Raw genomic sequence first — 23,158 nt, 5'->3', positions numbered from 1 at the left:
CAATGTTTTTTTGCATAGTGGTTACACATGCTATGTAGACAGTAGTTTCTCTGTAGGTCGTAGTTTCTTTCTGGACTTAAAAGATTTCAGTTCTTCCTGTTTTTTCTAGACTCTTCTAAGCAGTGTATTGAATGGCTGCATGACAGTCCACTGACTAGATGAACTGTGATTTTCACTTCATCGATCTCCTGGTGACTGGAGTTTTAGGTTGTTACTAACTCTTGCCATTTACAAGGCCCTGAACATCTTTGATTGTAAAGTACTCCCCAGTTAAGACTATTTCTATGGGATCGATTTGCCAGTAGTAGAATTTCTAGGTCAAACTTACAAACACTAAGAACTCCTGCTATGTATTAACTTGGGCCAGAAACCCACCACGTAATTGGTTTGTGTACCTTGGGCTTGCCTGGAGAGCCAGGACGAGGACAGCAATACGTGGCTGTGTTGATTTGCATTGTTCAGGGAAGGGCTTATCCTAGATGGGCCAAAATGCAGTTTATTTTATTGGAAAAGTCAAGTGAATTTTATGCTTCACTTTCGTGTGCATCTTCAAAGACCTCGGAGAACTGGGTGGGTCTCTGTCATCCCATACAATGCCAGAACATGGAACTGATCCCGAGGCTTCTGAAAAGGAGTTCCAAATTTGGATGCTTCTCAAGTTACTTCTTGCAGCGCAGCGACGACAATAGTCTTCTTCGACAATGGCTGAGTCTCAAGTGCCAGGATGCTGATGATGCTCCCAGGTCATAATTAACCTTCTTCAAAATAAGAAGGGAGAAAGGCCGGTAAAAGGCTCTCTGTGCTCCAGAAAGGAGAAGAAAAATGTGAAATGCCAACACTCTTGAAACCTCTGCTCTTTTCTGTTCCTTTTTAAGAACCATCCCGAAGACGAGGACACCATATTGAAACAGATGGTTCTCCCTGAATTGAAAGAAGCTGCACTTTCACCACAAGTCCTACAAGTCTGCCCTTCCTAACTTTTTTGGCAAATGCTCTCCCCCAGTTTCCCTCTTTATCAGGGTTCTTTTGGAGCATCTCTGCTTTCTTTTTAAGACTTCCATCGAAGACTGGATTTTTGCTCTGTTGCCCCTGAGACATTGTGTTTGTACTGTAAGACTACTTTATACAACAGTTTATTATTACATGGAATTAAATAAAACCCAGTCCAATCATGGACCCTGAAACCAAGCAGCAGTGTACAGCGAAAGCTTCCTATAGCACAGTTCTCCCCATCCTGACTGCCCGTCACACATGTACCAACATTCCAGCCGGCCTTCTACTTGTCCCCCCTCTGTATAACAATGCCCTGTTTTTTAAAAGTACTTGTTCTGTTAATTTATTCCTTAAACAAGAGAAGAAAAAAGTATTGGTCCCCTCATAAAACAGTTAACAGGAACCCTGAGGCATCTTTTAGTGCCATTTTTTTGGCTGTTGCTTGGAATGGCTCCATCAATCATTGCTATTCATGTATAGCTGGTTTTTATGTCAGTTAAACCATCTTCCATCAAGTTGGTGAAGCAGAGTCAGGGAACAAGATGAATTGCGGAGCGTCTTCTGTGGTGTGGAAAGGGCTTTGCTTTTAAATGCTGATGTTGATTTCTTAATATTTTCGGCTTCCTCTTCCTAAGCCTGTTCTGTTCCCCTCTGACCATCGTTCAGGAGTCCGTTCTTTTAACCTTGTTCTGAGGGTGGTGGAGGGGGGAGTGCCGGATGCCAGTCTGGAGGTGCCAGCAATTGATCAGCTGACGAGGGGGATTCATTATCTGTCCTGGGCTCCGGAGTAAGGGAAATAAATCCTAGGACCCTGGGAGTGATCTCTGTAGCCCCCGGACGGCAGTGCTGGTGGAGTGTTGTAGGGAGGATGTGTTGTTACTGCACACAAGAAAGAGTGGCATGGTTTTTCTTGAAAGATCTATTTTGTATATCTCAGTGTCAGTCAGTTTACATGTTTTGTGCCCAGAAGTCAACAAAATTTCTGCCCTTTCCCAAACCCCTTTAATTAAGTTCAGTCTTTCCAAGAGTATTTGTTAAGTGAATGCAGTGTGCAAAGCCATGGGGTGCCAACTGGGTGGTGTGTGGGGGGGTGATGGATGAGGGCCCTCCATGGGGAGGGCTGTGTTTTCTCTGTTTAGAATTGCTGACCATGGTGATGATAAAAAGTGTTTGGACTTTGTTCAGTTTTATTACTGCTTTGAAATTCTCTGTGGACAGTGTACCCATTTATTGCTTGCACCCTGAGTAGACCGATCTCCCCATCACCCACTACCCCCTTTTCCTGCCCTGAGTGCAAAAGGTGCCACTAGAGACCCTGGGATGAGGTCCCAGTCCTAAAGGGGAGGTTATGGTTTAACAGGAGGAGGTAATGCATGAATGCGGGGGATAGTGGGTAACAGTGCCACCCACATTCCCACTACAATCCCCTCAGGTCTGTTAGCTCTGCTCAATCTCTCATTCTGCATTGCCCTCCTGGCGTTAGGTCCTGTGAACCCTCTGTTTAAAATTCATGCCTACAGGTCCCCTCTGTCTCTTCACCCCTGCCTCTGGGCCTTGGGTCAGTTCCTGGATCACCTCACTGTTTTAGGGATGCTCTTTGGTCCTCACTGCGCCCACCTGGACTCCTACACTCCTGCACACTCAGGACATCAGACCATGGAAAATGTTTTTGTATAAACTTAGGTGAACCGAAATGATCGTTTTAACATTTGGGACTTGATTATTTGTATTGGTAGAGTCCCTTTCTTCCTAAGAATTGCAAACTGCAAATCAGCATGCAGCTTTTGAAGGGTGAACATTTCACAAACATTTTACAGCAGAGATGAGATGGCTGCGGGTGGGGGTTGGGAGCCTTGATAGGGAGAGAGGGCACCAGAAGGGGAAAATGGGAGGAGGGGGTGAGTGAGATAAGCAAAGGGAATTCAGAAAGTAATAAAGTCCTACAGTAATCAGAGGGCTGAGGCCAGGTCCCTGGGGAGCAGCTGTACACAGAGTGATTCAAACCCACTCCAGACCTGTGTTCTGAATCATTACCTTCACTTGAAGAAGCAGACCTGGCCTTGAGCGAAACACCCCCACTCCCTGGCTCTGTGACCTTGGCAATTTACTGCCCCTCTCTCTCCAAGATCAGTTTCCTCATTTGTAAAACAGCAGTAATCTCTAACTCATGGGGCCATGAGGGGATTAAATGAGAAATCACACTCTGAACATTGAGCACATTATCTGTCTGGCACATTAGAGAGCTCCAGAAATGCCAGTGTTATGGGTAAGAGCTTGGTTCTGGAGCTTGATGGCCTGAGTTTGATTCCCAGCCCTGCTCTTGCCTAGCTGCGTAACTCTGGGCACGTGGCTTAAGTTCCTTTGTGCTTCTCCCTCTTCCTATGTAATATAGGGATGATAACGGATGGTTTGTTGGCAAGGTGAACTGAGATGGTCCTTGTAATGTGCCTGGCCAGTTGGTGGTCCAGGCAGATACAAATTACTGGTATCAGGAGGATTGCTTGCTGGGAGTCTCTGCTGCACCAGGCAGGATGGCAGAGTAGAAATGACCATTTGAGGCAGCTGAGGCACAGATGTTGGGAGGATCTCAGCTCCTCAGCCCCAGTTCCTGCCATCTGGTGTGGCTGTGCCAGATGTTTGAAGAAGGAGGAGGAAGCCCACTTTTGTTCCTTGCCGAGGTTCCTTCTTACATCTCATTTCATGGTGCTCATCATAGTCGATGTACAGGGGGCCTGACACAGAGGAGGTGCTCTATAAATGTGAGCTCAGGTTTTCCCGGAGGGAAACCTCACCTCCATCATTTTCCCTTCTTGTTGGTCCATTCGGAGGCATCAGCTTTTGCCCTTTCTGCAGATTTTTCCATTGCAATCAGCTGCTCGTTTCAAAACAATAACCGTTTGACTTTGCACGTGTGCTAGCCCCTCTCCCTATGCCTCCTCTCTCCTTTCCCCCTTTTATTTTTTCTTAAAGATTTGTTTATGAGAGAGAGAGAGAGAGAGAGAGAGAGAGAACGAGCAGGGGGAGGGGCAGAGGGAAAGAGAGAGAGAGAATCTCCAGCAGACTCCTCTCCGAGTGTGGAGTGTGATGTGGGGAACCACCTGAGCTACCCGGGTTCTGCTGCTTTGCTTTCATCTGTTTGAGTAGCAACAATGATAGGTAAGGAACAAGAACATCTCTAGCAGGACAACCTCTATTGCTACAAAACTATTCCAGCTAACCTCATTATAAAAGCAGTCTAAAATATATTGACTTGTATCCAAAAGGATACGAAAACATTACCAGCAAACCCCAGTACCTTTTGTGGTGCCCTGGGCTGCTTCCATGCTTGTTAGCTTGTTCAACGAATGGCTGGCAGTGTCCAGACGTAGACATTGTATAATTCTGTCATTAAAGCAAGTACTGATACCCACCTCCCTGAAAGGTTTAGTGAAGGAGAAGTTGGAAATTAATGGCCAAATAAAGGTTTTAGGTTATGTGTGGATTTCATTTATCCATGTTCTTTCTTACCCCCATTAGCATGGTTAATTAAGAGTTGTCAATACATCTTTGCTGGAGTATTTGATTATTTTTTTAGCAGGGAAGATTAGAATGAAGTCTTCAGATCTGGCAAGTGTCATGGGACTTGTAGAGTAAATTGCAGGTTAAGCCCTCATTTTGATCTCCGGGACCAGAGCAAGCACCGTTTCATTGACATGTCATCAGCTATGATCTGAGGGAGCACACAGAGGTGCCCTTTGGGGACAGAGGGGCATCTTGCTCTTGTCTCCCATATTGAAAGGGTTTATTGCATAGTGAGTGTGTGTGGGTGAACAAACAGCAGACTGGGGTTACAGCTGACTGACTGGAGCTAGCTCTGAAGACCTTTTGATCTATGCTTTATTAAAAATTACATGTGTAGGTGTGTGTGTGAGTGTTTACGTATGTATATGCACACACCTTTTCGTATGCATATTTCTGTCCATGTGGAGGTGTGTGTGTGAGAGAACTAATAACAGACAGGAGTTGAAGTTGACATGTTAGCCTTGCCAATCCCTTGAGTTATGATTTATTAAAAGTAAATGTGTCTATATGCATACACATGTATCTCCACCATGTGAATCTACCTTTTTGCCTCCCAGACAAGTATGCTAGCAAACACTTCCTGCAAATGGCAAATGGCTCTGCCCTTTAGGTATTTCTTTTTAGCGTTTGTGTTGACAGTGGCCTTTATTTTTCCTTCTACTTTAGAGCTCTTAAGTTCTAGAATAAATTTTACCAGCAATTAATTATACCTTGAGATTTCCAGGACAGGCAGGCTAGTTTTTATTATTTTACCCACTAAATATACCTCTAGATAACATAATACGTATTTACAGTGACAAGTTTTGTTTTATTTATGGGGTTATAACAAATCATCAAAAACAACCCAAAAAGGGCCACTTAGACCAACATCCTTGTTTCTCCTTCTGCTTCATCAATGAATTATGCATGCATTACAAATGGCAATGAGGAGCAAAGGTCGGTTTAGAACAACACAGATTGGAAAATTACACCATTTGTTTAAACAACATTTATTATTGATTATTCAGCATAGGGGCTGGGAGAAACGCAAATAGTGGCAGTAATATCATCTATTTACGTAGGCCCTTTATAAATGTCGGACCCTACTCTCTGTTTAGATCAGAATAATTGTTCAAATTTTCCAGCTCTATTTTGCAAGAGAGCAAAGACAAATTTGGCATCTACTTTCTTGAGTCCTTGAATCCCCACGAGATCTCTATTATTCTCTGTATTTCTCAGAAGACGGAAAACTGAGGTTCAGATGGATTCAGTAATTTGCTGAAGGTCACACTCCCAAGATCATACATAGTCTTTCCAACACGTAACATTGTTAGTGTGTCAGAGACCAGTGATTCATTAATGAAAGTAATGATAATCATCCTCAACATAAACATGCATGTTACCGATTAACTCTGGTTTTGCCAGACCGTGTCCTGTTTTGCATGTTTTTTTTTTGTTTTCCAGTCTTTACGTGAATGCTATAGATGTTATTATAGTTGATGAGCCTGGGGCACTAAGGAGTTAAGTACTCTGTCCAAGATCACAGGGTTAAGTAAGTGGGAGAGCCGGGATCATGAAAGACACCATTATGTACTAGTTTCATAATTTTTGTGCTTCCTGTGGAGCATCTCCTTCTCCTGACTCATGGGCACCGTGACTTCATGGACACGTGAGCATTTGTTGGATCGGTGATTGATTCAAGTTAATCTAATATAGATTTCTTAAGAGCCAGGGAAATGCGATATTTCACTTCATAAACATAAAACTTCATTTTAGTTTTAAATAATCAGAGAGTAGTAGAATGAATAACATTACTTTCACTAAAATGGAATTTAAGAAATAAAACCCAAGAGACTAATTGCAAGAGTTATGTAATAGTGACCCAGGAATGAGAAAGCTAAGGTGGTAAAATTAGGAGTGTGCTTTCACTGTGCACAGTGTGCCAGAGCTAGAAGCTGGCTTTCTAGCTCTGCCCTCAGTGGCTCCCAGAGCTACTCAAGACCCTAAGTAAGAATGAACTTCACCCAGCCATATCCTCAGGACATCTGGTCTACTCTCCTCATTTAGGTAGGGTCATTTGTGAGGGATCTCAGTGTGATGGTCTCTTTAGGTTTTTTTTTTTTTTTTTCCTTCTCATATTCCATAAAGAATTATCTGGAACATTTAAAAAAAATCCATTTAGTCTTGCACAGAGACTTGCCACTTCTACTCCATCACTCAGACATTTGTTTCAGGCAGCTCTCCAACTTACCCCTCTCAGAGCCCTCTTGGAAAGCATCGGGAACAGTCTATGACTTGTGCTCCTCCTTTCTCAGTTCCAGTTAGGGAATTGAAAACACTCCATATGCCCATGGGCAGGGCCACACCTTGGCCTGTCCATTATGGGGGTCACTGGAGGAATCTCCAAAGAGGCGTCACTTTGCAAGGACAGCTCAGGACGTGTCTCCGGCATGGTCTCCGACATGTTTCACATGCCACCCACAGCCTCCCCTGTCATGTTCCTTGCCTTTACAGTAACCTCTCATGTTGTTATTTTTACAAGTCTTTTCCAGGGCCTCTGATTTTCTAGCCTGTTTAACATTTGCCATAACCAATAAGGGTGTAACTGTCTTGGCACGTTCAGTCCCCACCTCCCTCGCTCCCTGCCAGGCCTTCTTGTTTCTGGCACGCTGTCTTTATGAGCCTATAGAAAGGTCTCCAGGTTTCCTTACTTCCAAAACAGTGGGCAGGGACAGCTACCTCTTAGAAGCGGGAAAAAGAAACTTCAAAGAATAAACTTAAAGGATCTAAAAACTTGGAAGTCACTTAGAAACTATATTGTGGAAAGAGAAAAATATCAGTTCTTTCAGATAAATTAACTTTTTCGATTACTTCTCTCTCTCTCTCTCTCTCTTTACTGCTTGAGTAGAAGGGAGAGAGTGAGAGATCATATTCCTGAGTGGGGTCACAATTACTCTCCTAATGTCTTTTTGGGGGAAGTAGGCACAAAAGAAGAGCAAAGTCTTCTTGTACACATACCCCACTTAGGAAAATGTATACCCTTGAGATGCTGGAGACCCAGCCAAGAATCACACATCCCAGAACTGTGAATAATAACAATTCCTACAGTTTATTGAACATCCTTGACAGCCAGACATTTTTCTAGTCCTTATAAATCTATAATCATGTTTATTCCTCAAAAGGTCTCTGAGGTTATTCCCATTTTATAGATGAAGAAATTAAAGCTCAGAAAAATTAGTAGCATATTCATGGCCATGAATATCAAGATGTGAGCACAGTTCTTCTGACTCCCAATCCTAGGGCCTGTCCACCTCCACACCTGCTCTAAGCCAGGTGAGCAAGAGACCGAAATTGCCGTTGCCGTTAGCCTCCAGCACTGGCGTCCAAGCCTACTGGTCCTCAAACACCTCACTGAATCCTCCCAGATCCTGCTTTCCTGCCTCTACTGCCCAAGAACTTGACTCTTTTTTTTTTTTTTAATAAAGATTTTATTTATTTATTTGGAGAGGAGAGAGGCAGAGGAAGAGGCAGAGAGAGAATCCTAAGCAGACTCTTCACTAAATGGGAAACCTGAAGCGGGGCTCCATTCCAGGACCCTGAGATCATGACCTGAGCCAAAGTCAGACACTTAACCAATTGTGCCACCCAGGTGCCCCCAGGAACTTGACTCTTAAAGTCATTGCTTAAAAAAAAAAAAACATTGCTGAGAAAGGAACCTTTTGCTTTAATGAACTGAGCAGCTGTATCCAGGAGAGAAGTATATTGGATACAGGCTCAGAAAACACAGCTTTGTGACCCCTGCCTCCAAACAACTAACATCTTTCAGCCTCAGTGTTATTATTTGCTAAATGGGAAGAACAGTGTCTACCCACAAAGTCTTTGCAGGTTTGAATGAGATTCACATTTCATTTGCATTCAGTTAGTATTTGTTGAATGAATTAATGATTGATGAGTTCATTCACAAATATGAATAGAAAACAGAGCAGGATCCTAGTGAGTGGTAGACTGGCCCAGATACCCATCTCTGCAACCTTGTAGGCTCTTATATGTGATTGTATACCAGTACAAGACTCCATTTACATTACCATCTATGTAAATGGCGGCCCATTGAATTGTTCAGTCTACAACTGAACAACCATAACATGCAGCCCTGGTCTCCTGGGGTTTGATTTGAAGAATCAGATCTAGATAACATTTGCTTCAGGTGAGGCCAAGGAAATCCTCACTTCCTTGCACTTTTGGCTTTGGACTTGAGACCATGTCTATTTCTTTACAATCGAAAGGAATGTCAGCCCCATGAACTTCTTAAACACACACAGGGGCTCCTGGCCTGGAGTCTTCATCTGGTTGCTAGATTGTTTAAAGAAGGATTTTTGTGATTCTTCTAGGCTGACACACTGGCTGTCATCTGTTGTTTTTCTAATCTCCCAGTAAACATTTGGAAAGTGAAGGTTTTAGGCGTGTGTGTTTCTCTTACGTTGGAAGAGTAAATAAAGCCATCAGATTTCATGAGTTTCTCTCACGTCTGCTTAGATGCTGCTGCAGGTCTGTAGAATGATTGAAATATTTGCAACCTGTAGAGCAGCAGGGTATTTATATGGCAGCAGGCAGTATTGATGGATTTGGGGAATGCCTTTTGACAGTTACAGGCTCCTGTGAGGCATTGCAGGCTCCTCGGAGCCAGAGAGGGAAGGGGGGTATTGAGTGACAAGACTCTTCCTGTATGTCTCCAACCATATAAATCATGGACAGAATCTCACTCCTGGAGGGAGAACCTGCAGGGAACCCAGTGGGAAGCACCGCTGTTTACTCTCCCCAGCCCCCTGCAACCACACAATTAAAACTAAGGAACAGAACAAAGTCGGGCCAGAGAGGTTTCCTCTCGCCCCCCATTCCTTGTTCATTGCGAGACTTTGTAATTAGATCACAGCTTCTTCATTCTTTTGGAAAGATTTAGAACAGTTATCACACATGCTCTGCTGCTTGGAATGGAAAAGTGATTTGACAGCTTTTGCAATGCTTGGGGTTCTAAGACGTAGATTCTGGTTCTTTCAACCCCTCACCAGCTGTGTGATGTGGGACAAATAACCATTCTGTGCCATAGGATTTTTTTTTTCTTCTTCGAAACAGGAACTGAATATATTTCTACTGTTTTTTTTTTTTTTATTGGCCTAAAAAATGTATACAAAAGATCCCAAACTTTGTTTCCTAGAAAAAGAGCCACGTATAAATCTAGGTCATATTGTCTAACAATTCTGCCACAGGAAACACTTAATTGTGTGAATTATAAATCCTGACTTGCCCGTTTATTAAGATACCTTCCATATAATTAAAAATATTTTATTTCAGAGGCATGGCTTGTGACATTTAAGATGTTTCAGACAGTAGCCAATAATCCATCGACTTCACTAATGAGGTTTGAAGGAAATGCAAAAAATATATATATTAGCCATTTTTACAAAAAGGAAACCAATTGTATCACAGCATTAATGGCTATAAGGAGCAATTCTACTGGTAATTTAAAATACCAGTAAATTCTACCATATATTGCTAGCTCTTCATTTTCTGGGATTAAAAAAGGATTACAAAATAGGCTAGATAATCTAAATATAGTTTTGCTGGGAGATTTAATAATGACATGTACTTTTTGGGTATTAACATATCATAGATGGTGTGAAACCAAATGCCCGCAGAGATGATCTTGCTCTTCAGAAAGCTAGATTATCCCTCAGATTCTACAGCCTATTGTGTGTTCCTAGTGTGTTTGCCAGGGCTCTGCTCTGCTTTGGAGAACAAAACAAACCCTCTTTCGGGGTTTGTGACTCCTGTGGCATTCCTAGGAACTTCCTCGAAGGTGAGTGATGCAGCCCAGTTGTTCTTTGTTTCAGTTTGGCAGTACTGCTAGAGAAGAAAAAATATTTTTTATGTGTTCATACGGCCATTAAAGAGTATTCCAGATTCCACCCCCCCACACCCCCCAAGCGGCATGCGTGTTCCCTAGCCAAGGCCCACATGGCTTTTCTTTGCTTTAAGTGCTCCTCATATTATCTTGACCTTAAAGTTTACAGGGTAAAGGAAACATTTATGGAACAGTTAAGACCAGTTAGAACATAACGACTTGCCTCATTATCACACTCTACAAATCTCCACTTTACAGAGTTCACTTCCCTGTCTCCTTTAAACTTGTGTTTGGCGTGCAAATACTGGTGTTCACAGATGGAAGCAGGGAACTGCTCATTCCGTACCTCAAACGTGCCAAAAATAAGAATCTTTAAGAACTCATAAAGTAATTTAGCACCACGTTAATAAAAGAAACACAATTCTGAATAATTTTTATAAGTACATATTTGAGTTAGTAATAGGATTTTTTTAGCTGTCTATTCAGATATTTCATCTGCTTAATAAATAAACAGCTCCAACAAATCAACAAGCTAAAATTAAAAAAAGAAATGGTAGGACAATTGGCAAAAGTCTAAAATGTCATTCGAATGACCAATAAATATTTGGAAAACATTCAGGTGTATTAGCAAGGAAGAAACAACTTAGAATAGAAACTGCATTCAGCTTTTACACATGTCAAATTAACGGAGGTTAAAACTGTTTTGGAGTAGTGCAGAAGTGGCCATTCTCAAACATTGTGGGCAGGAAGTATAATTTCTCATCTTCGTTCTCAGGTTTAATCTAGAAGTATCTATCGAAAGTTTTAAAAATGTTTTTCACCTAGGTTTTCATAGTAGAAAAATATCTTAAAGGAATTGCTTAAAGATATATCCACAATTTATGCACAGTGATGTTTATGCCCGTATTATTTATACAATGAAGAAAAAAAAGAGCCACTTAAAATATTTAACAATTGAGTTAAATTATGATGCTCCAAAGCATAAAATACTATGCAGTTCACAAAAATGTAAACTAAAGCAAATGTAAGAAGCTGAAAATTTTATTTTTTTAAAGATTTATTTATTTATTTTTATTTATGATAGACACAGAGAGAGAGAGAGAGAGAAAGAGGCAGAGACACAGGAGGAGGGAGAAGCAGGCTCCATGCTGGGAGTCCGACGCGGGACTCGATCCTGGGTCTCCAGGATCACGCCCTGGGCCAAAGGCAGGCGCCAAACCGCTGAGCCACCCAGGGATCCTCAGAAGTTGAAAATTTTAAATTATGGTTATATACTTTCATATTGTTTCTTTTTAAAAGTTTTCAGCAGATATTTTTAAATATCTTTTCTTTCATATTGTTTCATGTTGTTTCTTTTTAAAAATACCTGATGAAAACTACATAATGGAAGATTATCAACATTTTTATCGATTTGTAAAATACTTTTTTCAAACAATGACTCTTAAGACATAAAATTATTTAAAGTTTAATTTAAAAATTAAACCACATATTTTAATAAAGATAAAAAAATTAGAAATTCTAGCATTGATTATCTATCTAGTGGCCAATGAAGAGAACTGATATCATACTTCATGCATGTTACATTGAGTAGTGCAAATATACACACTTGAGTGATAGAGATGCCTTAATATTAGCTCCTACCTATACTCGTGAATGTCTGCCAATCTGTAAGGATCTCTCACATCAGTAATTGGAACACAAGAAAACTGATACTTTGTACTTCTGGGACATAATACTTTATTATACAAGAATCTTTCCAATTCAGGCTATCTGAGAAAAAGGATTTGACAAGTTAATTAATTTGTCTTTTCTGTTATCTAAAAGCTTGTAAGACTCAAATACTCTTGATACCCAGAAGCATTTTCTATTCTTGAACTTGGGAGCAGCACACCACAAACCACAAGGGCATTCAGATACAGTGGTCTTTTGTTTCAAAGATGGAGGGTAAGAGAGATGTGGAGCAGTGATTTCCTGGGGCCTGACCAGTGGCAGACACCGGAGTGGATGTTTAGGGTGACATGTCCTACTACACAAGCGTTCAGGGGCAGATCTCAAGTAACGGAGACACCAGTGCGTTTTCCAGTAAATGTATTTTGTCGGGAGTTGATAACACAGTGCTTTCTAAAGGTTGGGACATAGGACAGTGTCCATCTCCCGTAGGTCTCAGGGCGGTACTGTATTCAGGCACCCATTCAGTCATCCAGCCAGTCATGACACTCAAGTGTTGCTAGGCACAGTTTTAGGCACCGTGAATGAAACAAAGACCCCCTGTCATGGAGCTTGTGTTCCAAGGGATGTGGAGAAAACTAGAAAGTGAGTTGGGATCAGCTTGAGGAAAACTTTGTACTTCTATTTTAGGAATGTGAACTTTTCGAGGGGGATTAATGACTTCTTTTGCTTTTTTTTTTTATTTTTATTTTTGAATAGGGATTTTTGTTTGTTTGAATAGGGAATTGTCCACTTGGGTCCAGTTATCTAATAGTATTATGTGGAGTCATTACTCAAATGATTATGAGAGTAACATATTAATTAAAATAATTTGAAAGCTGTAGTTTAACCATATCAGTTTTAGACTAATTGGAGGACACTTTATTTTTTTTAAGTAATACTGGACCGTCCCTTTTCCTCCTATGATTAGTGTCTTGGTAAGTGGTGATAAAATAAAAATTTAGATTTCACACAAAAGCTTTGTTAATAGGTTGCATCAATCACTATGGGCTCACCAATTTTATTTCAGTTTCTATTTATTCACTTATAAATGGGCCAACTGATTTTGCTCAGTTATTTCAAAGATAATGATAATGTTTCCAAAATGTACCATGTTCCTAATTTGAGGATTTTTACAACCTTAAATTTCCTGGAGGCAGCTGACCTCTTTTTTGACCCAGATAGGACTGGATCCTGGTAGACAATATGCACATAAACAAATGAGTATTTAGCTTCATGACTCAGTGCATTACATTAAAGATAGCAAGTCTGGCATTTTTGGTGGGTTGACAAGGATAAGAAATTGGGAAAATTTAATTTTATTGGCACCCTAATTAAAATTGGGACGTTTCCTAGGAGCATTTAATACTCTCTTCTGTATCCCGCTGTGGTTGTACTTCACACTGCTTTATTTCATTTAGATTAAAACTATTTCAGAAGGAAAGGGATAAAGACATATTGTTCATAGTGATTGCTGTCCATTGCTATATCCATATTCAGTTTAGGTATTATAGGGCATATATCATGTGCAATTCATATAAATTATCCTCTCAAAGTGATCACTTAGGGTTTTATATCTGAGTTGACTTTATGCTACAGCCATGAAAAGAGATTTGCTACCATCTTCTGTGTTCTGGATCAGAAATACTGCATCTCTCACTGGGAATTGTTGGGGAAGTATAACTTTTTTTCTATCCAAATTGTGTTTTATATCCATGATGATTGAATATCCATGATGATTGAAATGAACACAATGTGCATGTTTTCTTTAAATAGCTATTAGAAGTCTACCTGGCAGATAATGCCTTCTAAAATAGCTAGTAATGTTATTAGTACATAAACAATGAGCATTAGAAAGCGGGACTGTCAATCATCTGAGTTCACGTGGTAATATACCCTATGTCCTATTGACTAAACTGTGGCTTTCTGCACATTTTGTCTTATCAGTGGCTCAGCCTTGGCCTATCACTTTGGATTCCTTCTGTGGGAACATTTTTCATTTGCTGTAGGTCTGTGTAATATGTAGCTGAGAGAGGAATGAGTCTCAGTAAGAAAGACCTCTCACATTTTTTAAGGGTGAGTACCTACTGGGTCCTAATATTTTGCCTATAGTACCTAATAGAGTTCTTCACCTTAAGACAACAAAAGGAGCAATAGGGACCTCCATTTTGGAATGGAATCCTGCCATAGTTAATCATACATGTTCATAGCTACTATAAATGATACACTGGGTTTTGATAAGTTTTAACTTCTCTGAATGAAGAAAGCAGATGAGTGCCTTATTGTGGCTAAGAATACTCTTTAGGGTCTTCCCTGAGTTTCCTTGTCTGGCTGATTCTATTGAACCTTTTTCAAGAGCCCCATGAATTCCTTCTTCCATACCACCTAAGCTGGGATTGCTGGTATATCTTTTTCTGATCCCTTATTGTCATCCAGGGATGATTTGCAGCCTCTACTTATCCAGTTACATCCCCATCATATATAAAGTCAGGCCCCTGCTTTATGTATGCGCTGAGTCAGTCCCAGGTTCACTGGATTCTTTGCACAGGATGCTCTAACCAGCAGTGGTTATGCCATACTGAGGCAAGAGGAAGGCCATTTAAACTGTTCTTGTCTAAAAGAGTCATGTTCTATTTGGAGTCATGCCTGAAAACTGACTCTCTACTCTCTGCATTTACAGTTGTCCACCCAGAGGAATACCTTTAGGTCAATCCTGTTTTTACTTTTTCATGTCTATGGCATAAGAGCTGCATTAGACTGAGGCTTTCTTAGCATCCTTCATATAGCACAGAGTCTTTGAGATTAGTTAGAGTGAGATCTTGCCTTGATGACATTGCACCATTTGTTTCCAAGGAGACATAATTAAAAATAAACTCACTTGAAACCTCAGGATGGACTATAGGACTTAACCAAGCTTCTTTTCCTTTTTTTTTTCTCTTTTTAATGCTGAAAGCTCCCAAGGACATATTCTGGAAATAGCATCTGGTTGTGAAAAATACAGAGTCTAAGGAAGTATTGCCAAAAGAGGGGAAATTTTTAATACAGATTCTTGGGGCTCTTGAGTATCTGTGTATTGCAGAGATAGAGTTATTCGTTTCTGAGATAACATGGCTGTATTTTATTAGGAATTTATGACATGTTAATGGTGTGATAGTCAGCCTTCACCTTGAGCTGAGTAACTTGATGATGATGATGGACGATACCACTTATTTTATGTCTGTTGGGTGCTGATGCTGTTCTAGTTGCTCTACACAGATTCTCACTTATTCATTCTGGCATTCCTATGAGATGAGTAGGATTGTCTCAGTTTTCCAGGAAAGGATATTAAGAATCAGAGAAGTTATAACAGCCTAGAATTTGAAGTGAGGTTTGTATTGAATCATTTCTTGGGAGTCAGAATGTACTGGGAAGATGGTGGCCGCTCTTTTAGCAGCACTATCACATTCCCAGTGCATCCATATGGTATCAACAGAAGTGGCATATTTTTTGCCCTTTTGTAGTCTTTTGGGCCTGCTTTGGCCCATAGCTCTACCTGAGTAGTTCCTTTCTGGTCTTCATGAGCATGGTCTCTTACCTTCTCCTGTACCTCAGGCAGCAAAAGTAGCTGTGGAGATCCCAGCCCTTAAGGTTTATGCATGAGGATGGCTCAGTTAGGAAGTTCTTGGTTACCTTCTCTGTCTCGGGAGTCTAGCCGGGTGCTGGCACGCTTGGTAAACCCAATGTGAGCTCTTTTTCTGATTCTCATGTCTACACTTGTAGGCTGTCCACATTATCAGGTTGGCTCAAGTGCCACTGTTTGTTGTGACCTTTACGGCTGGACCTCTAACTTCTCTTTTAAAGTCTAGCTCATGTAAAATTGCTGCCTTTACTTATTGCCCCATCAGTAAAGCCTCCCAGGAGACTCAGCACCCAGTGATTGGTGGCCGATGTGGGAGAGAGTGCTTGATGTTTACAAGATGTCATCATAAATGGGTGAAAAAACAGAACGATGGGAAAGTCACCCAAATTCTATTCCCCTTTTGCAGTGATTCTGTCCCTCTTTGATTTGAGTTACACTGGGTATGTATTTTGACATACATAATTGTGATCACTGGGCCTTCTGAGTAGAAAAATCTGTGATTGAATCTACATGCTGGGGAGTAAGGGACCCTGTGGAAGCTCCAGTTCTCAGATCTCTGTCTGAGGCCACAGTAGCAATGCCACGACTTCTAACACATATATGCAGTTACAGTTTCAGCTTTGCAACGACGTAGTGGACGGTCTGGTAGACCTACAGTTGTAACTCCTCATGTTTTTCTTCACCAGTTCTGATAATTTGCATTCAGAATTTGCCTGTGTAAGTTATATTTTAGATCAATAATGCAAATGGAAGGCTCAGTAGAGCCCAAGACCTCATCATAGCTGCCTAGGCCTTTAAGAAATTGAGAAATAGGGAATATACATACTACCTTCTCCCTTTTCCCCTTATAAATCACGAACAGTACCAGTTGTTTATAATGAACCTGGAAGTGCTTTTAATTGGTGGTAGAGCATCTGCCTTCATTCAACAAATGTATTTTGAGTATCTGATAGGTATAGAGTATCCTGCCTAGCCCTGTTGGAGGACTCAGAGCTGTAGAAGACCACCTTTACACCCAAGGTATCTTTCATTTATTTGAAGAGATCTCTTTGCTTATTTATTTATTCAGTAAAGTTTATTGAGGACCCAACTATATGGCAGCTCCTACCCTATATCCTGGGGATTCATAGACGATAATAGAGACAGATTCAGTCATTCTGTTGGCTGTCTCTGGATGTCAGCCATCTCTTGAAGATGCTTCCTATCTGGCAAATAAGCATAAATCCCCCTTAACCAAAGGCTCATGGCATGAAAATGTTAAGAGAGGGCCAAAGGGGAAGGGACAGGGAATTGGGGAATCAAAGACATCCCCTGCATTAGATGGTCTGTGATTTTTTTTTTAAAATTTATTTATGATAGTCACAGAGAGAGAGAGAGAGAGAGAGAGAGAGAGAGGCAGAGACACTGGCAGAGGGAGAAGCAGGCTCCATGCACCGAGAGCCCGACGTGGGATTCGATCCCGGGTCTCCAGGATCGCGCCCTGGGCCAAAGGCAGACGCCAAACCGCTGTGCCACCCAGGGATCCCGATGGTCTGTGATTAATAGCTCCTGGGACTACTAAGGCTTGGGCCGTCAACGACACTCCACTCTGGGATACAGGGAGGTGACAGGCTGGGAGGAAAGTTGTTTATAGATGGCCTTGCTCTGATAGTCATAAATGTAGGCGTTGATGCCATTTTTGTAGTACCCTGGGAAGCTATTTGCATTATTCTGTGAGGGCTTCTGAAAAACCCTCAGGTAATCACCACAAATAATATTTAGCTTGGCCGGCTCCAGAAGCTTGACTGTGCAAGGTTTCATCCCTCTCCATCCCTTGACTCTTCATGCTGGCCTTCCTTGGGCAGCCATTCTCTATGCTGTAGCAAGCCAGCAATTAGGGGCTTGCACGCTTTTCTCTCAGTCCATTCTCTCAGATAATAGTGATTCTCTCTCCCCTGTGGATCCAGTCAACGCCCTGGCCTTCACTCCATTGCGCCCACCCGAGTCACGTGCCGTCTCTGAACCCCTCCTGGTGATCACTTCTGATTGGTCCAGACTGGTCATGTGCTCATATCTTGATTCAGCAGGTGGGGTCAGGACCCCCAGAGGTGTGTGGGGAGAGAGGGGGTTGCCCTGAGGTGATTAGAGAAGCTGTTGTCAGAAGAAAGGGGATATGGACACAGAACAGGTAAAAACAGCAGATGTCCATTATAGCCCTGCAGTAATTAAATGCCTTCTAATGAATCCTGTTGGCTCCAGCCAATTTGTTACTTAAGGTGAGGTTTTTATGGCTGTGCAGAGATTTGGTGGTAGGGGCTTGAAACAGAGAGAAAAAGAGAAAGGACCACTGGCCCATTTTGTTCCACTCAAAGGTAGATCATGATTTTCAGCTTTGTAATTACTGATGAAAAAGCCTGAGCCAGGACCCCCCCTGGGATTATCTGCCACTTACCTGGAGTAAGTAGAAAGGATGTCAGCTTCCCCCTGCCCACCCACCTCCAATAAGGCCAACTCCCAGGCTCTAGAAACCTCTCCCAAGGGACAGACTTGCCAGCATGCTCTCTGGCCTGGCAGCATGGAAATAGCCCTGCTGTATTTCATCCTTTAAAAACCCAGCCTGCTTGCCATCTCACGATTTTTCCCTTAATGCAGCAGAGAAGTGCGTGTTTGGCTGTGATACCTTTTTGCTGTGGAGCGGTGAAATATACATTTTTCTCTGGATGGCTTATTTCTGGCCTTCTGCCCTACGTGTATCTGTGAATGCCATAACGGAGGTCACTTCTTGGGTTTTGATCATTCTGAAGTGACATTTGGCATTAATTTACTCGTCACCACAGAGGGCCCCGGGGACCCACTTGGGAGAAGGTGAGTTATAGCCCACAAGCCAACTTTTCTCCTAGTGACCGGTCTGAAAGGCTATTTCAGGCCACTGCATCAGGGTGTTGAGGGATGAGTTAAGAAGTTTTATTCTTATATGTTTGGGGAAATTATGCCTTCCTGCACCTGCTTAGGAGATGACAGCCTTCTCTATTTTCTCCCATATTATCCCCATCTTTTCAGGATAGGAGGAGAAACCCCTGTGAGTCTCTTAGGCGTGAGGCTAACTGGGGCTTGGAACACGTGAAGAGATGCTCTCAGCCAGGGCACAGATCACGTTTGTGGTGTTCTGTCTTGAAAGCGTGTGTAGTTAGCTCTGGCTCTTCTTCCGCTCTTGTCATTAATTGCTTCTCTTATTCATACAAACAGGATCCCAAGGGAGCATAATTGCTGGCATATTTCTCAAAGTAGTGAGAGTTCTTTGGCGGCATCCATGTAGTATCCATCCTTGTGCCCTCCCATACCTGAGACTCCTTGCTGCATTGCAGATGGTGACGTGCGAGAATTGATTGACCACAGAACAACACCCCAGAGTCTTGACTCATCCTTCAGTGGGCCAGGCCCATCCATGGTGAAGAGTTGGGTCGCTTCTATATTGGAGAACTTGGCACTGGAATGGCAGCTCTGCGAGGGCAGAAACCCTTGTCTGTTTTTTTTTTTTTTTTTTTTCACAGCTGCCTCCCCTGTGCCTAGGAAATTATTATCTAAGTCCCTGGTGAAAAATAGGAACTCAATAAGAGCTTCGTTGAGTGAATGGATACCCAAACCAATCACCTGTCCTGTATCCAGCACGATGCCAGCCCCACTTTATGTGCAGTTTTATTTCTCAAAACCAAATGATACAGTAGAAGTTGTTGTCCCCATTTTACGGATGTGGAAACGCGGGGTGTAGGGCTGTTAAGGAACTTACCCAAGGTAACAGAACTCAGCCGTGGGCCTGTCTGATGTTAAAGCCTAAGTGAGCACATCTTCCTGCATTGTGCGCCCATTAATGGAAGGGGCCCGCAGACAGTGGCTCGTGGACCAGATCTGGCCTGCCTTATATTTTTATACAGCCCATAGGTTAAGAATGGCATTACATTTTTATATGTTTGAGGAAAGAAAACAAAACCAAAAGAAGAAGAATGTTTTATGACATGTGAAAATTATATGAAAATTGAATTTCAGTATTTGTAATTAAAGTTTTATTAGAACACAGCCCCACAGTCCTTTGCTTACGCATTGTCTGTGGCTGTCTTTGCACCATGACGGACGGCGTAGTCAAGTGGTTGGGGCCAACACCATGCGGCCCTTAAAGCCCATAAAGTATCTACTGTCTGGCTCTTTGCACAAAGTTTGGTGGCCCCTCCTGTAGCATCCCAGTCTGCCTTTGTCCTTCTCCTTCCCTGGTGCTTTTCTGTGAAGACAGGCTAGCGTAGCACTCCCCAGAAGGCTGTTGGAGCCAGACCATGAGTCCGGTCTCGGCTCTGCCTTGGCTGGTTTGCAGTAACTTGGGCGAGCTCCTTTTTTTTTTTTTTTTTTTAAATTTTTATTTATTTATGATAGTCACAGAGAGAGAGCGAGAGAGAGAGGCAGAGACATAGGCAGAGGGAGAAGCAGGCTCCATGCACCGGGAGCCCGACGTGGGATTCGATCCCGGGTCTCCAGGATCACGCCCTGGGCCAAAGGCAGGTGCCAAACCGCTGCACCACCCAGGGATCCCCTGGGCGAGCTCCTTGATTTGCCTCTTCCCCAGATTCCTCCTCAGTCACGTGGAAGGGACAGAGTACCCACCACCTTGGGTTGTGTGAGGATTAACTGGGGGAAGATCAAAGGTAGTTAGACACGTTGCTTTGAGCATCACTTGGAACACAGTAAGTGCTGGATAAATGCAAGTTATTACTTCCCTTCATCCTTCCATCTCTCGTCTCTCCCCCACCTCCCACTCATGCACACACATGAAATTTTGTATCTTATGTTTATCTAAGCCAGAGGAAAACATACTTTTTAGTTGTTCTGCCTCACTTAAGCCTCGAATAGTTAATGTAGCCATGTGGAAATTAATTGCTTGTTTTGTTGTTATATAATTAAGAACTTAATTAAAAATGGATAACTCTAACTTTTCACTTCATTTTCTCCGTTTGCACAATCTGGGTATTTTATTTTGTAGCCCATTAAAATTTGAAAGGGAGTGTTAAGTGTCAGTAACTTTGACGAGCCTTCCTGAAGACAGTTGGATGGGAATGCACGGTCTCTGCCTGCCCAGGGGCAGCATTTGTAGGGCCTTGTGAGTCTGAGCCCCTGAGGAATGTGTGGACACTGGGTGTGGGTCGGGCCCTTGAAAATGAGTAGCAGACCTGCTGGCATGTTCTCTTCCAGAGACTGATCCCCAGAGATCTTCATCCTACTGGGTTGCTTCAGATCCCCGCACGGTCAGGAGAAGCTCTCTGGGATTTTCATCTGTAATTTCTGCCTTTCCAGGGTAGGGCTGAGACTGGAATACCACACAAAAGCTGCATATCACAAATGCCTTTACGTAACGAAGCCAAGGAAATATGGTACTCCTTAAAGAAAAAGCAAAGAGGTCTTCACTCCTGCACCCAGCATTGGAAGTGGGACAAAGTTGAGACTGTATAAATTTGAATTCCTTTGTAGTCAGTTCCCTATCATGTGTTTCAGTGTTACTAACCTGGTTCACCCTGACAGCCATGAATGGCTTATTCGGCTCAGAAGTAGCCATACTGAGATCCTGCTGCATTCTCTCACTGTTGCTCTTGCATTGGTTTTAGAAGAAATGAAGAGCATGGCCCAAAACCACAGGGGGAGCAAGCCAGTGGAGCCAGAATTTCCTTCCAGGCCTGACTGCCAAACTGTATACTCCTAGCCCACCATTTCCAAGGACTGGTTGATTGGTTACATGGAAGGGAGGATGGATAGAAAGATGGATCAGCCCTTGAGAAGCTTCCCCAAAGGTGCCAGGTAGAAATAAATTAAGAGAATAAACAGCTTCCCTATTTTTTAATTTTGTTTCTTTGGTATTAGATCTTTTTAAGTCATAAAAGAAATGCATGCTTATTTGAACAGTTTTTTTTTTTAATTATAGAGCTGTATAAAGGGGGACTTAAGTTCCTCCCTTTTACTCCTTACTCCTCCCTTTGATCTTATCCCCTCTGCTGATAACCACAGTTAATAGCTGGTGTATTCTTGCACATTTTTATTCATGTTAAAATGTGTAATATGCACACAAAAGATTTCATTCTCTTTCTCTAACGTAAGTGGGTGCATACTTCACCATCTCTAGATAGTATATGAGGTCTACCTTCCAGCCAGTAAATATAGCTTTAACTTACGCTTTTTAATAGCTGCATAATATTCCATAACCTAGACCAGCAGGTCGCAGCCAGCTAAAAGGACATGTGTCCAAATGGAATTAAGAGCATCGTGTACATTTTCTTGATTTTGATTAAGGAGTTTCCTTAATCATTATCTAAGACATGACTTTATGCTTCAAGGCATATCATAGGTGGAAATTTTTATGTCACAGGTGGGCCTAATTATCCTTGATTAATGTACTGGAAAACCTGATAGAACAGACTCAGAAAGGGACACTAAAGAAAAGCTGGATCATATGTTATTCCCAGCCCTATAAGCAGCCGCTGCACACACAGCAGGCACTCCGCTTTGACTCTGCCGATGCTTAACACAGTGAGTTATGAGACAGGGAGAAATCTAGACTTTAGCCACTAATTTAACAAACTGGTGACTTGGAGATCAGCACTCTGGCGTTGCCATCCTCATCAAAGGCTATATCTTTATCTAAAATTTATTAGCCAGCTTCAAACCTGTTTGCCAGCTCACTAATGGAAGCCTTTTGAATCAATTTGCTCCGATAATTTAAACAGCATTTCAATGTATATTGTCGAAGCAGAAAGGAGTTGCAGCTTCTAGCCAGTAGAATTAATTATTTATTATCCTTTTCATAAATACTTTCCTAGACCAACATAACTGAAAAATGCTTAGGCTGTTTAAAGCACACACACGTGCACGCACATGCGCGCACACACACACGCACACACCATGTTTTCCAATGGCTAATTTGAAAAATGTCACCGTATTAGTTTTCATTTACGTCTGTCAGGAAACATTTATATCTACACGTAAGAAATTTTTTTTCCCTTTCACCAGATTTTTTTTTCCTGTGGAATATGCATTTAATTCACATTTACAAATTGGTTTCTGTTTCTAACTAAAGGCACTTTTTCAGCAGAAATGATGTGTATGATGTCACAGATCTGTTAGTCTTGGTGTGGCTTGAGCTTTGAAATTGCCAACTTCCTTTTTATGGGGACTTTTAAAAATATCCAAATCTGCTTGATTAGTTCATAGAAAAGATCCTCAGATTAAGGTAGAGTTAGCTTTGTCTTCTTCTTGTTGGGAGACAGTGTTCCCCTGGTATCTCCTGGTTTTTTGTTTGTGTTTTTATTTTAATATTTTGCTTGTTTGTTTGTTTGTTTAGGGAGGCCAAGCAGGGAGAGCAGCAGAGGGAGAAGGAGAGAGAGAATCTC

General features: G+C 42.0%; 1 protein-coding gene across 10 annotated transcripts in view; it reads left to right on the top strand.

Annotated features, from left to right (window-relative positions):
• The window catches only part of WWOX (WW domain containing oxidoreductase), a 952,562-nt gene that overhangs the window by 122,257 nt on the left and 807,147 nt on the right, over window positions 1-23,158 (top strand). Inside the window, exon 6 of one of the 10 annotated variants that reach the window (XM_038538239.1) lies at window positions 876-992. The exons of the other annotated variants lie outside the window; for them this stretch is intronic. Coding sequence (XP_038394167.1) covers window positions 876-977 — 102 coding nt within the window. The 3' untranslated portion in view covers window positions 978-992. Of the gene's footprint in view, window positions 1-875; window positions 993-23,158 lie in introns of those variants that run through there. 10 annotated transcript variants of the gene reach the window in all.

This window comes from Canis lupus, chromosome 5 (assembly GCF_011100685.1).
Source record: "Canis lupus familiaris isolate Mischka breed German Shepherd chromosome 5, alternate assembly UU_Cfam_GSD_1.0, whole genome shotgun sequence".
Classification (NCBI taxonomy): domain Eukaryota; kingdom Metazoa; phylum Chordata; class Mammalia; order Carnivora; family Canidae; genus Canis; species Canis lupus.
Note: the sequence above shows the minus strand (reverse complement) of the source record. Positions and strands in the feature narration are given on the sequence as shown.